The following is a 16,136-nucleotide window of genomic DNA, read 5'->3' on the forward strand; positions in this document are numbered from 1 at the left end:
AAATTTTGAAGGAAAACAAAAGAACTTTGATGCCCGTGCGTGTTTTGCCGTCTTTATTGAGTGGAAGTCTCAATTGCGTTTGTTTTGCAGATATTGTGAGAAATTGAATTTATCGCTGGTCACCCTCCTCCGTCAAAGTCTGTCATAGAATTCGAAGAAACATCCAAAATCACTATACGATGAGATAACAAATGCGAATTTTGGATGAACTCATTCTTCATCAACTGTTGCGGTAGTGGTCAAGTAATTTACTTAAACGAGGAACTGTACACCGGAATCGAGAAGTGACAATGAAGGAGTCACCTCAAGAGTTCATCCAAAAAACATTTTCTCCCATGATTGCTGTGATCAGCAGCTCATCTGCCGAAAACATATGCCAGAAAAGCAATTTGTCATTCATAGATCTGTTGAGGCCCTATTGTAAACTCAGTTGTGAAGGTAACAGATTTTTTTCTATTTTTTCGTGATCCAAGCTATGAGAAAATTACATTTCTGCTGATACTCTATATTTTTAGCGCAAATGCGAGATCCCTCTGGGGCAGTCGTCCCAGTCCGTGGCTTGCGGCTCACTTTGCGATCTGTTGATCATGTTCCTCCTCCTCCCGCTGTCGGCCGAAGGATGTTGGATGATGCAGTATCCTCAACTCCTCCTAATTTACCATCGACCCTTCAAAATATTATGGATCCCTCTGGAACAATATTAAGTGAAGGTATTGAGTGGCATTGAAATATCTACATCACTTGTTTTTTTGTGTTTCTCTGCACTTTACATCGAAAAAACAGCAATTTAAAGGTAATGTTATTTTAACCATAAATTGATACTAAGTTTCTGTTTTAGATGTGTTGTCAGAAGATACTCGACTACCCTGGTTTGAGCTATGGCGTGAAGTTTTTCTTCAAGTTCAACCAGTATTTGAACATGAATTCATAAAGCATTACGTCGCCTGTATCCTTATCATTTTCCCCTTAAATGTAGCTTATCTGCTCCTTTACGAATAAGTATTAGTTTGATTGATTCCTCTTAGTAATTGATATTCATGAAGAACGATTTAATCTCTTTGTTGATTTGCTTGTCAGATTTCCTTAACTTGTATGTTAGGCTTCCTAGTGGTCAGTTCTTCGGAAGGCGACGTCTCGTCAGTTGAACGGCTAAACTCTCTGTGGAAAGAGGTGCAAAAATTATCCAGCAAGACCAGCGGAGGTGGACCAAAATGGTTTTTTCCTAATGCAATTTTGAAGTACTGCATTATTTTACACGACCAATCTACTGATGATCTCCAAAAGTAAGTGAATTAATCGTATATGATTGTCTTCTGTTGGCCTCATGATTTCAAAAATATCATTTTGATTCATCTGTGGGATTGATTTTGGGAAGCAGATAAGTCTCAACACTAGGGCATTTCTTTTTCACCCTAGAGAAGCATTAAATAAAGCTTTAAGAATAAGTACCTGTGATGACAATTAATAATGACTTACATTGTCTCAGGGAAGCATAGGTGATGTGGGGAAATAGCATTTGGTGGAACTAGTTCAGCTCCTTGGCAGTGTTAGATTTTGAAGCATATTTAAACAACGTATTGCTATTATTTTGGGTAGTTTCATGAACTTTATTTAGGCCATTCCTAAAATATATCATGAGTTAGCTTCTGACTCTCCCCTTGATGTCTTTTCAATGATATTCATCTATCCAGGAACTTAAAATACCATGAGTTTGATATTTGGTGTATGAATAATTATTTAAAAGCCAATTATGAATATTTTACCTAGTACAATGGCATTTAGAATTATGAGGATTTGAGGAACCATTTCAAGGAACGGAGTACTGGATACAGTATCATAAGGGACAAGTATGGAAATATTTTGATTGAGAACGAAGACAAAGCCGAGAGATGGAAAGAATACCTGGAGGAGTTATGCAATTGAAGAAAACTCAGGTCAAAAATTATTGAAGAGGTAAATGAAGTAGAGAAGGATGTTGTAGGAGCAAGCATCTTAAGATTGGAATTTAATGCTTCAATAAGAGACTTGCGAAAGAGTAAGGCCCCAGAAATAGATGACATTCCGGCAGAACTAATCAAAAATACAGTAGAAAAGATCTTCGCTCAACTGTAAAAAATTATCTGTTGTATGCACTTAGCGGAGGTTTACCTAGTGACTTTGAGAAGAATAAATTATTCCTATACCCAAAAAGATGAGAGCAGGGAAGTGTGAAGATTTTAGGACCATACGCCTGATGACACATGCGTCAAAGATTCTGATAAGAATAATTTACAGGATAATAGAACGAAGAGCAGAAGAATTTCTGGATGAGGACCAATTTGGATTTAGGAAAAGCAAGGGCACAAGAGAAGTTAGGTTGGCTCTTAGGCTGCTCAAAGAGAAGAGAATGGAGAGGAGCAAACCGACTTTTATATGCTTGGTTGATTTAGAGAATTGATAACACGGAATTCAATGCTTAGAATCCTCAAAGAAATCAGAGCGCTCTACAATGACCCATAGTCTGTATAAAAACCTAGTTCCTGTGATCAAATGTGGACCCAACTGCACAGAAGCAAGAATAGGAAAAGGGGTGAGACAAGGGTGTGCACTTTCCCCCGCAATGTTTTATGTTTACATTGAGAAAACCGTCAATGCATTCAAGGAGAAAGCTTTGGGTGTCAATAGTAACGGATAAAAAGTAAGGATGAGCAGAAGATGGTACAACATAGTTGGACACACGATGAGGCATTATGGCCTGATGAAGACAATCGTTGAAGGACAAGGGGAAGGGATGAAGGGCAATGGATGGCCCGGAATGAGTTACATACGATAGAAAAGAGGAATGGAGAGCTGCATCAAACCAATCTTAGGATTGTTGACGGATGATGATGAATATTTTTAATAGAAACCTTATTTGATAATTATGTAGCTACAGTGCGGAATTGTTTGCCATGGGTGTACAAATAGTGAGTCATATTCTCCTTCAATTACACAGGAAAGGTACTACTGGTCCCTTACCCTTGTTTATGCCATTTATTCCTTTCATGCATTTTGATGTGCAATCAATCCTGCGGAGGAGGTGGTATATTTACACACCGGCAGTTGGACCTGCACTCGGTATAAATACTGGGGAGAGAATTGCGGATCGTCGTTGTGCACAAATAGTGAGTTGATGAGAAGTGACTCATGAGTCTTTAATACAGAGTGGAAGTTAACCAATTTTTGAGTTTACTTTGCATCATTCTATTTTTTTTCTGGTTGATATTGCACTGTGCTATCCTGCATTCAGGTCCCTGGCAAAGCTGTTTAGGTGTGTCCAACGTACACATATAAGTTACATCTGCTAAGTTTTTTTGACTGCACAGCTCTAATTATTCCACTGAAGTTTTTCCATGAAAAAGGTCTTAATATAGCAGACTGTGAATAGCTGTCTCTTCAGTTGGAATTTTTGGTTCTTTTATTTGAAGCGTGTTCTTTAGTGGGGAATTGACGCTTTTATAAAAACAATGTTGTGTTATTGTTCCTTTAGGTTATTTTAAGGATTGCTGAAAGCAGAACTAGCCAAGTATCAAGTGTATTTCATGCTTCTGTACCCAGAATCAGAGTGCTCTGAAGTTTTGTGTTGTCCTTTCACCCATTAGCTGTAGGGAATAGAATATCCCTGATTGAAACAATAATTTGGTGAAAAACCTGGAAAATATCTAGCCTAATGGAAACCTGTGTCAGTATTGGATAGTTTAGCATTTTCTTTTAAGTGCATAATTGATTTCCCGCTGCAAAAATACCTTTTGTGTAAGGATAATGTGACATAACTGCCTAATGGTGCAGGCAAAAACTTATTAATGCTATACACTTGCATATTGCTGCTGTCTGGGATAGTGAACAGGGGCAGGCAGGGAGGAAGAGAGGGATGGAGGGGTAGAGCAGTGAAATAGTAGGGGGTGGTTGTAAGCCAGCAGTCAAACTCATGGATGTTACAGGCAGCACCTATTTTTCTCAAATCTGAGAAAGGGGATGAATATTGGATGGATCAAAGGAACTGGTTAAGGCCTTCAAGGATTTATAGTCAGTGGAAAGGTTGAGTGTCAGACAACTGGCATAATCATCATCATTAGTCAACAATTTTAGGATTCATTTCATATAATTTTCCTCTCCATTCGCCAATTCTGTGTGCAATATTTTAATGTATCTTTATTTATGTTCCTTTGCATTCATCAATTGTTTGATCTGTGTATCTCATTAGGCCTTGTTATGTCTCATGAAGTGAGTGATCAGGTCTCCCTATCTCTTTCTCAGGGTTTATTGACACATCTCTTTTTCCCTACCCTTCTTAGGTTTTAGGTCTGATTCACTCTGTTGATTCATTTCATTTTCATCATTCTCCTGTTGTGCCACATGTCCAATACCTCCACCTTTGACTTCTCCAACGCTGTCATCATTAGTGCATGGAAAAATAGTCCACAGTTTTGGGGAAAAAGTCACCCAACAAGTCGCTAATATTTGAAAAAAAGTCTTTATAAGTACAAGTTACTTTTATCAATTCTCACTAAATTCACCCTGTATTTGTAAAAAGACCTCATAAATGTGAGTTGTCATGTTGTCGTTTAGAAAACAATCTCAATAATACCACAAAATAAATATAACTATTTTAAATACCTAGTGCTACAGTTGATAACTAATGTATCTATCTACCATGTAGAAAAAATATAGATAACTATTATTTTTATTCTTAATGCCATACCTGATAAGTATTAATTTGTTGGATTGAGTATAAATATAAAAAAAACATCATGTCCAGGCTACCTTCTGTTAGAAGCCACTTCAGGGTAACAAAACGGAAGAGGTAAGGTTATAGTGAGGACCCTAAGAGAGCCTTTCCCTTGGCCTTAAAACAGGAATTTCCTGTTTTGTGCTATTAATATTATCATAATAATATGCTCTATTTATTATCCCAAATAGCCAAGGGAGATTACGGCCATAGAATTCAAATTCTCAAGTTGAAACTCTAAATTAGTCAAAGGTTTTATACAATTGCAAAATGAATTTGTGTTATGTATCCTGAATACTTTTTCAATTCAGTTTTTTTTTACTTAGTGTCCCTTGCCAAATGCCACATGTAATCATCTCAGATTTGGCACTTTTTTCCTAGAATATACCTTCATTATCAAATCCTCAATCTCCAATTGCCCTCCTACTCCCCTCCTCCCCTCCCATCCTTATCTTCCCTCACTCCATCCTGCCATGACTGGTCCCCCCTCTTTCCCTTCTGCTTTATGGAAAAAAAATAATGGCAGCTTTAGGTTCTCTTTTATCTCACATCCTCAGGATGTTTCTAAACCATTCTCTCTATACAAGTGTCCACCTCTTTAGTCTTGGTATCAATAATTTTCCTTAACACTTCATTCTAACTTTTTCCGTTTTTGAGAACCTGCCCGATATCCTTCAAACCTCTGTTTTTGTGGCTTGCAATTTACCTTTCTTCCTTTCATTTAGAATCCATGTTATGGCTGCATAAGCATTACAGTCTCCTTTTTATGTATCTTCTCTTGTTGTTCCTCAACAAGTCCTACAAATAATCACCTTAGATGTAGCACTTGTTACAAAATGTATGTGCATTATTACCATATCCTCATTGGTCCTCTCACAGTCCCAGAAAGTTTATCGTCATCGCATTCCCATAAATGGAAATGAAAAAATAATTCTACTTTAATGCTCCATAGCTTGATATTCTGTATTACATTGGCCCTTTTAGTCATCATGACCAAGTGGACATTGTGGTATTAATTTGTACGTCTTAACTTATTCCTGTCCTATCCATTTCTCAACTTAGCCTGTGGATGCATGGTAATCCTCAGAAATGATAACCTTGGGCTGGATATTTCCCATTTTCAGGGCAGAAATAACTTTTTCCTGAGGGCATCATATATACCTATTTTCTGTCAACCCTTAGACTGTCAAATCTTTCTTTCTTCTTTCCAACTTTAAACTCTCAAAGCAATGTGGTGTACCCTTGGGGTTTTGTCTTACACTACTCCAGTCTTCAAGTTGTCCAATATGAGTTGAAAAGGAAAATAGTATTACATATGTATAACCAGCCACTTCTAATGAATGGTTTATTTATAGTGAGGATTGCTGGCATGATCTGGGTCACTGCTAATTGATCCTCCTGAAGAGACTCATGTCAGTTGTACCTAGTCTTTTCATATTTTAATGATTGTTATTCCTGAAATAATCAGGCTCTGCTAATATATGTACATTAATGACATATCAGCCAGTTCATTAAAATCATGATCATTTTGTCTGAATCTAAATACAAATGGTCTGATAATTAAACGGAATCGCAATACAATGAATTGAGATTTTGAACAGAGGCCTTAAGTCTTCTGTGATAAGCTTTTTTCTGGAATTGTTTTGAATTATCAGTGTGATAATTTAATTGCTATTATGGTCTCTTGCATGTAAGCAACCCATGTAATTTGCAGCTTAACAAGTCCTTGCCTCATCCTCCACTACAGCAGAATTAAATCTCTCATCTTCTATAGAATTGTCTAGTTTTCTGTCTCTTGGACATCCAATTTAGAATCCAAAAATATCCTGTTTTCTCTATCCTAAATTATTTGTGATTAAAAATCTTAACTTTAGGAAACATTAAAATATTTGTGTGTGCATGTATCAAAACACATGATGATGAATTAAATATGGATTAGAGTAAAATGTAATTTCTTACCTACCAATCAAAATTCCATGGGTAAATTCTTTATCTTACTTTATCTTTATTTCTTTATCTCTTAAAAGTTCTTTATCTTTGGATGTATTTATAGTGATTAGCATTCAGGATGAGAGAAAGAAATCGTCCAGAAATTTGTTTTGAAACATTGTGGATGAAATTTAATTTTAACCCACTTGAAATAAAGGAAAAAATAATAAGAAATGTTTTGTCTTGAAATCCCTTCTTTTGTAATGAATTTACTAGTGGCATTTGAGAGCCACAGATGTTCTTGGGTTTCCCAGATTTTCATCATTCCTACCCTACCTTTACCCTTGGATTGGTCCTTGGCTTTCTAAGGCTCTTTCTCCCCCTTAGAGAGCCAATTATGTGTGGAAATGAAAGAAGCCAGAAAGAATAATCATGAAAGGGTGTAATTTATTTCTGATAATTTTCCTGGAGGTTGTTTGATCCCTGGTTTATTGATCTTTGGAGAGCATTCCATCCTTCTTATGAACAATCAAGCATTGGCATCTTTCATAAAGGGCAAGCTAATGCTAATTACAGGTTTCTCACCATCCGTCTATCCCATCCCTTTCTTTCATGTCACAAATGACCCAAGCCATACATGGGGTAATAGTTTTATAGTAAATTACTAGCTGAAATTCTAAAATGAGTGGTTAAGAATGGTATTTTTCATTTTCTTAGAGCCGAAGCTGCCTTTTCTGAAGTGAAGTCTGTGTTTGGTCTTGGATGCTACCTTTTGAGGATTAATTCAAGAGAGGCTGAGGAAAATGCCAAGGAATCTGGGACAGAAGAAGGTGAAATGGTTGATCATTGGGTGCAGTATCTTCCAACACAGAGCCTGAACACTCCTGAGGTATCATTGGTTAGAACTATTTTATGACTTTACCTTTAATTTTGATGGTATCTGTTAAAAGTATGCTATATTGCATGTAGTACACTATTTATTTTGTATAAATACAAGTAAATTTTCTGATGAATTAATGTATTATGTACCAGAGTATACTCTTGCCAGCACCATTATGGAATGTAAACAAAACAAATCAAGGTAATAATACTAAAAAGTAATTGTTTTTATCATTATTCTGTTAAAAATATGTTCAAAAAAAAATTTTTTACCCTCACATAGTGTATATTTTAAAGAGTTGCATTATCAATGTCTAAGTTAGTTATTCAGGGTGTGGGTTAAAGAAAGAAGTCAAAGAAAACAAAAGGCATTGATTTCGATTTTGTTACCCACCATTAGTGTCTTCATAATATACAAATTATTTGGTTTTAGAAAATGCAGTTGAAATGAATGTTAATGGTCAACTTTAACCTCATTTGAAAAAGGCCAGATCGGCGGCCATGCGATACCACTCCATATGACGTCACAGGAGCCCAGATGTTATATGAGTAATCGAGAGTTTTTCATCATCTGAGATTACCAATGCATGCATGAGGCACAGAGCGCAGGGAAACATCTCTTAACAACCACCTATTAAAGTAGCCTATGGAAGGAAAGTTTCCTTCGTTTGATAGGGTATTAATAATCCTTATTTAAGCCAAGCGCTACCTGCTAGCAGCGTACATCATGGCGGTGCTCATAGCCGCGCACCAAGGTGGCCTCACACAGTGGCAGACAGAACCAGAATGATGTCACACGGGCTTTTCCCAGCACTCATACTTAGCCGTCGCGTTTTCGCGCACTTGAAAATTTTCACTTTCAATTAATCGCGAAAAATGGATATCGTCATTGTAAAATCTAAAAGCATGCAATATGTATTCCAGGAGTAATAATCTTTCTATTTAGGCTATAAAAAAATAGGAAACCACCCTATTAACCATTATGAAAGTAAATCATCAAGAAATGAACACTGGTAAAGGTAGAGCTTACCCATTAGGTGAAGAAGCTCTGCCTCCCCTGTTATCATGAAATAAAATTAATGCTTGGAAATGTATCCACTTACCAATTTGTAAATATGTACTTATTATTTCCTTTCTTAGTTGGTATGTATCACTAACTTTAAAAAGTGAACACCTTCTTAGATACCAGTGCATGGTGCAAAAAAATGTACAACCTTTCATCCAATCATCTCTCTAAAAACTGTTTTCTAGTGTTCCTATTGTTATAGTGTAGTGTCATGTTAAGTAGTACATAGATTAGCAACTGTAATTCCGTTTGACTGTCTGTTAGAAAATATCATATTTGTATGTACTATGGGGGAAAAGAGAATCCCAGTAAAATTTGTGCTGCCACTATGGCTCAGCAGAAAAATTGGTTTCTTTTACAGTGGGTTGTTATTCTTTGTTTGACTCGGGAAATTCTAACGAGACAAACTATCTTCATTTTTTCATTGTCAAAATATGTAGGTGCTATGTACATCATACTATTTAGTACATTCCTTAGCATTAAAAAGTAATGGTAATATCTATTAGACATTTCGTGACTTTCAGCCAGTTCTATTTTATTATTGGGGCTACATAAAAATGTGACACTGTGGTAGTTATATTATATGGTCAAAATGTCTGCAGCAATAATAACTGTACTTAGTCTCTTTGGTCTACAACTAAATCCATTCCTTCAGTCCTTTTATTTGAAGGCCCAAGAAAACTTATTGATCTAATAACAAGAAGATTTCAGAAATTATGAGGGGGGGTACCCACACCCTCCACAACCCCTCTCAATTTACCACCGAGTTCTTATCTCTTAATTACAGTATTATGAAGATGATTATAATAAGTGATCAAAATCAATGAAATTTTTGATTGGCATAAGAATAAATATGTTAAAGGAACAGATGATTAATAATGTATATTCCAGAAAGAAACTTAACAACGCATACTTTCAATTGTGTCAAAAATTGTTGTCAAAGAAAACTCTGCTATTTTCACTATGCAAAGTCTGAAAGGAAATTTAAAAGAACTGTTGGAATCTCATGCAATCACATTGAAATTATTGGGAGAGAAAAGAATAAATTAGTTTGTATTGTATGGATTTTATTTGTTCAACAAATTTTCCACCCCGGTTAGCTGTGTCAAGGGCTGATAGGTTTGCTTGGGAAAAGGGAAGCCATTTGCCTGCTGCCAAGTTGATGAGTCAGACCTTCCTGCATGTTTGTTCCCAGCAGAGGAAGTTGCAACTTTTTTCCTCTGTGGATTTTTTGCACAATTTGTGCATTGTGGGGACTCCATAAAGTTATCACCATGGCTAGTCCCAGTATACTTAAATTAGTCAAGAGTGACCTCCTCTGTGTGGTCAAAGTTCAGGCTTTGCTCTGGGGCTGTGGTGCTGTGTGCACAATTTGGACTGCTTGTTGCATCATATGCTCAGCAGTCCATGCTACCTAGTCCGGTACATTCCTCAAATTTCTATCGGGGAAATCATGCCTTGGTAGCTTAAATGGCTAAAGCACTCTACTGGAAATTGGGGGATCCGGGTTCGAATCCCAGTAAAGGCAAATGATTTTTTCTCTTTGGATTTTTTGCACAATTTCTGCACTGCGGGAGGCTCCGTAAAGTTAACACCGTGGGTAGTCCTGGTAAACTTAAATCATAACTATGCTCGCCATTTGCTTCACTCCTCCCGTCCCTTTCCTTCTCTTCTACAGTGCAAACCGTATCACTAAACAAAGGTTAATTAAACATCAAAATATAAAGTAGTAATAATGTGAATAACTTTTTTCCAATACTAGCGAAATGTGCTCGTATGAGGTGCTGACGGGGCTTTTAAATTTTCTTTGAGTCTTGAATTTTTGAAAATAACATAGCAATACAATAATATTTAGTAAATATAACATAGCAATAATAATTATCAACCATTTATGGCACTCATAAAATTACCACAAAGCTTATCTGTGGGGAACACATTTATAGGAGTGTATTCCTTCTTTCTATCGATTCGTATGCCTATGCATCAAGAAATTCTTGAAAAAATATCATTGTAAGTGATGCTACTTTTTCCTGATGTACCTTTTTTCATAAAAAGCTGGTTAAAAAATTGTTGATGTAAAGATAAGTTACTGATGATATTTAGGATACATTTAGATACATTTCCTGTTTATTTCATTATAACCAATTGAATAGTTACCAAGATAAAAAACTTCTAACTCGCGTATCTGGACTTTCTGCAGTGGTGGATACAGATGGGGGGCGCAGGGGGCGTGCGCCCCCCCCTTGTGGGTCCGCCTGTATTACCGAACATCGCAAAACCACAATTGTAACATTTTTATATCATAAGATGGCATTGTCTTTTACATGTTTATAATCACTTTAAATAAAATGTTCATATACTTTGCCTGTGACTTGATCATCTTTAATTACGATAAAAGTAAAGACAACTCAAGATATGTTGCGCCCCCCCCTTGAGTTTTTTCTGTATCCACCACTGATATACCCTTATTCTAAACTCTAAGTAAGAACATTTTCCATTATGAAACAGTGAAACTCTTAGTTTTTTTCATATTTATAATCTTTTTCCAAAATGTTTGTTATCATGTTCTAATTACTTTGTGTGAAAGTAAGAATAATGTTTATAGAAATCAGTGAATACGTTGAGATTGGAGGATAAGAATTATCATGAAGATCATTATTTGTGAGGGTTCATGTGGTAAAATGATAGAGAGTATATTATTTATTTCAATAATTGTTGAATCTGTTTAATTAGTACATATTCATAATTCTTGATGATTGCTGCAAATAAAATTTCCCATTGCAAATAATTGCAATATAGAACTTAGGCTTTCCGAGGTCAGTGGTTACTGCATTGATTACTAGGTTATTAATTATTTTTACAGAAATTTCAAATGACCATGATAGTTTTAAAAGAATAAGTTTATTCTAATTCCCCAAAATTCTTCAAAGCCTTTACCCTTCATTCAATTACCATTTCCATAAGTTCCTCATAAAAGGAATATTATACTTCAATTGTTTGTGCCCCTAGCTGTGCCATTGCATGTGTATAATGCGTTTCATTAATGATTTTCCTTTTCTATTGGGATTACTGCTTGTTTTATTCCGCATATAGATTCTATTCTCATGCCAGAGATATTTAAAGAATGGTAACCCTTGTCATGTATTATGTTATTTGGGCATTAATGTATGTAACCCTTAATATTCCTTTGAGAATTAGAGTAGTAGAATAATGTAGAAAGTATAATTATAGAGAAAGGAATAATGTAGTTATAACTTCACGGCAAACCTCATAAAAATCTGGAATAGGGAAGTGCACTAGTGTTTCAAATGCACCAAACACATTTTTTAAATTAGAGTTCAGAATAACATAATGTCGTAAAACCACAGTTTAAATCCTAATAGTGAATACTTTATTCGAGATGACCGTCTGAAATATGGAAAAATTCAAAGGCCGCGAAAACGGGTGTCCATGTTGAATATTGACCGTGACGTCACAAGGCAGTAGCAGAAGGCAGCTTCTACACCGTTTAGTTCTACCACTATTATTGCATAGAAAAATTACAGAATTTGAGGGTATCCGTTTTTTGCTGTCATAAAATATCTTCAGAATATATATGTGGCTGCTTCTCTTTTGAGTAAACGACTTCATCATTGCGTAATATATTAATATTCATTTACGTGTCAACTTCAAGTTTGGAAAGAGTAGTACGAATAGCACATTGAATCTTTAATAAATGCATGATGGCATTTATTTTTCGCTGGGTATATTTTGACACAATGCCGTTTATCATGCCAAAACTTTTTTGTAAGAACCGAGTCAAACTAATAAACCTATTTCAGACGTTTGCTGCAAGACTTATTCGTTGCGTATGTATTCACGCCGGCCGGAACGTTCGCCCTTCGCAACTAGAATCATGGGATGTTAGCCTTATTTCCGAGCTGCCTGGTTGTTGCAATGGTTCGCTGTCCAGGATGGGTTCAAGAAAAGATAATCTTGGTTGGGAGAAGGAAAATTCCAACGATTTATAAATGGTATACCAAACTTTGATGTATTTATGGTTACTGAATTTTTGAATAAGGAGTACAGGTTCAACGCTCCATAGAAATGCGAGACGTTAAGGCTAACAAGGGGAGACCGCGTACCTTGTTGCATCTTTTTCAATTAGGGCGTTAGTTAGGCTGTAATTAATTAATTTTCATGCGTTACTTTTTACAAGTTATATATATAAATCCAAAATGTCCATGTTTATCCAATGGGTCGGTTGGGGTAGTGGTAGCGTGCGCGATTTTAAGGATAGATCTCACCCGAAGGATCGTGGTTCAAGACTGCGTCATGGTATTATTTTTTGTTGTCTTCATTGTGATCATACGGCATCAAGTTTATCATTAATTATAATTGCAGCAGTCATTGACATGAGACAATTTTTTATAATCATTATGGCGTTTAGGTATTTTAGCAGTGTCATTACAAACGCAGAGCTACGATGACTACAAGGGTTGGTGTGCGCTAAAATGTTAATTTTTTCTTTGCTTATACTGGCCAACTTCCACATTAAAAATGAAAACCACTCTTGCAAGAGCACATACCATTAAAGGCTCGCGGCAAGCAACAATATGCGTACAGGCATAATTAATAAGAACACAAAGCGAATATAAAATGCCATATATCTCGAACACTTGTAATTCACATTACTCCAAAGGGAGTTTACTTACTCAGTACATACCTCAGTACCTTGTACTCAGTACCTACCAGTTTACCTCAGTAGCAGTGCTAAAAGAACCATTCTGAAATATAATTTCAACTAACAAATAGGATGAAATAAAAGTTGATAACCCTGGACCGGGCGCGCTGGCGTATAAAATACGTCAATCTTTGAAAACCAAGGATTTCGACATTGTATGTACATTCTGGGCTATAATGGTCTCGTGTATTCTTACAATGTACTTTGACTGCCTATATTGCGAGTTTTCAAAGTTCGAGGTATTGTAGCTAATTTTTTGGATCAGCAAGATGAACCCGTCACCAGTGGAGTACAAATTACGCCGCGCGACCTGCCGTGTACCTTTATATCTGCATCACCTATAAATGTACTAATTTCAACAAATAAAGATTAACTTTAACAAAAATCGTTTGTTATCATATATGCACATATCATGGGCAAAGTACGCATTTTGCCCGGTCGTGTAAAAGAACAGTCGCTCCATAATTCTTTAACCAAACTACTTTCAGTTTATAAATTACGTAGGTCTACGCGGAAGATGCTATATTTTGACTCAACACACTTTCTGATGTGACTGAGGTACCTATTAAGTAAATTATTATAATATAAATATCAATTTGATCTTACAATACCTTCAAATGATCTTCAAAACAGAATATCATCGATAGGTAAGAGTCAGGAGCAGCCTTGAACCATTTATTCCGTATAGCTTGTGCTTAAGGCACGGGAATGAATATCTTCTCCAGGCTTTTGTTTCGACGTCGAGATGAAATTTGGAACAAAAAATCATTTATAATTCTATTTTGAATTCATGTTTTCGGTACTAGACGACATTTTTAGGAAGCAAACTCCACCGATTCTCGGAAACTCTCGCCGCGCTAAAGAAGGCGACGGAATTCAGCGATACTCCACTGGTGACTACTGCCTTGTGACGTCACATCTCAATCAAGATGGAGGCACTGTGTTTCAGCGCAACACGAAATTTTCCGACTTTCAAAACGTTTTAAAGTGCATACCCCAGATGCAGAAAATAAAAGTGACTATACTAATGTTTCTTTTTTAGGCTAAACTTTCAAATTCAGCAATAAAAAAAAATTAGTGCACTTCCCTATTGGTTGCCTACTCATTGCCTTGTGAACGGTCTGTCTTTCTAGATTAGTATTCATGTATATCTTTTCAATTAATTACATGCCATTCCAGATGATCAGGAGGTGTGTGTGGTTTTTTGATGGCCCTTAACTAATCTTTTAGTAGTATTAACAAAATGTACTGCTTGTTGTATTTAAGGAGGAAATTCATGAGCCTTCTAGTCATAACACATTATCACAAAAGGGATTGAATGCCGATGTTGGGGAAGAAGCCAGTCCAGAGATGGATAGAGATGATACAGACACTGCCAGTGTGTCTGTGTCATATGTAGTACAGGATCATCCACTAAGTCCTGACTCAGATAAGGTACACATCAAACACAAACGATTTGGTGTTCATTTTTATTAAGTTCCACAGTTAAGTACCAGAGGGCAAGGGTGGAAGTGATTCATTCATTGTGATGGAGTAGTTATCTATTTTATGGTTCCACCAGTTATTATACTAATCTCTAATTTTATTTCAGCATTTTATTTTATCTTTATTTTGAAGTTATGTAGAATTTAGTCTCTTAGAAAATGTAAAATACTCTGGGCATCGTCATATATTAATGTACCCCTTAATGAAAAGAATTCTTTCCATCATAATATCCCAAAACATGATTGTATTACATTGACAATTTAATGATACTTGTTGTGTGAATTGGTATACAAAAATAACCAAATGAAATTTTCATTGTGTGTTGTTCTTTTTGTTTGGGCTACTTGCTGAAGATGGTAGTTATGTAACCCTCCCCAAGTCAGTATGCCAAATATAAACCCTTTAAATGGTTGTAGCCTGCCCTGTGAAATATTTTTCTTAAAAGTGGTTTTTCAACTGCTTTGATTTTTGTGGAATGGCTGATACATATTGACCTTTGTGTGGAAATGTAAATTTATTTTCCACTCCTTAAAAAAGCCATCAGATGTCACTTTTGGTATGTTATGTACAGTTTTTAAAAACATCCTGGTGAAGAAATCAAGTCTATGAGTGTTATTCCCAATTAGAAGGTGGTAAAATAATTCAAAGTTATTCAGTGCCTAGGTCCATCTAGATTTGTAACCAGCATAAAAAATGAATATCATATGGTAGTGCTTGAGGAGGAAAGGCATACTATTGAGGAAATTGATGTGCTATGTGGTCTTTCATGGAGCTAAGTGCAGTGCTTTTTCTCTGAAGATTTGCCAATCTGGATAAATACCATAATTGGGTGACTCCAGGGCTAGAGAAAAGGCACACGTGTGTTGTGGGTTTCATCCACCAACAATGATGCCCTCAGCTCCAAATCGACTCATTTTATTGGAAAAAATGATCAAGTAACCTGTTTATTGAAGTTTTAATGTCAATGCTTTTATCACAATTCTTGTCTCTTTCCCTAATAACTAATCCTGGTGTGTATTACCAGGAAAATAAAAAAGCAGCATTTTTATTTTTTGAAATTTTTAACTTTGTGGCAAAAATTCTTACAGAATACATTAGTCAACTGAATAAACAAAATATGAACTGCAAGAACAGAGATTTCTGTGGTTTGTGATGAAGTTCTTCATTTTCACCACTTCAGCTGCTACCGTGTTGGTTGATGTGGCGAAGACAGCAGTTTTGCTGGCACTACTGCCTGTACTGGAAGCAGTGCCAGCAAAACTGTGTCATCACCACAGCAAAAGATGCGGTAGTAGCCAAAAATGAAG

The 16,136-nt window shown here is 36.0% G+C and overlaps 1 protein-coding gene across 4 annotated transcripts in view; it reads left to right on the forward strand.

Moving 5' to 3' along the window:
• The first annotated feature begins 78 nt into the window (after positions 1 to 78).
• The window catches only part of LOC124165241 (trafficking protein particle complex subunit 8), a 45,182-nt gene continuing 29,124 nt past the window's right edge, over positions 79 to 16,136 (forward strand). Inside the window, exons 1-6 of one of the 4 annotated variants that reach the window (XM_046542563.1) lie at positions 79 to 438; positions 516 to 710; positions 839 to 946; positions 1,100 to 1,283; positions 7,394 to 7,574; positions 14,611 to 14,778. In XM_046542563.1, coding sequence (XP_046398519.1) covers positions 291 to 438; positions 516 to 710; positions 839 to 946; positions 1,100 to 1,283; positions 7,394 to 7,574; positions 14,611 to 14,778 — 984 coding nt within the window. In that variant the 5' untranslated portion in view covers positions 79 to 290. The remainder of the gene's footprint in view (positions 439 to 515; positions 711 to 838; positions 947 to 1,099; positions 1,284 to 7,393; positions 7,575 to 14,610; positions 14,779 to 16,136) is intronic. The other 3 variants (XM_046542571.1, XM_046542576.1, XM_046542580.1) reach the window with 3 other exon arrangements.

Source organism: Ischnura elegans, chromosome 1 (genome assembly GCF_921293095.1).
Source record: "Ischnura elegans chromosome 1, ioIscEleg1.1, whole genome shotgun sequence".
Classification (NCBI taxonomy): Eukaryota; Metazoa; Arthropoda; class Insecta; order Odonata; family Coenagrionidae; genus Ischnura; species Ischnura elegans.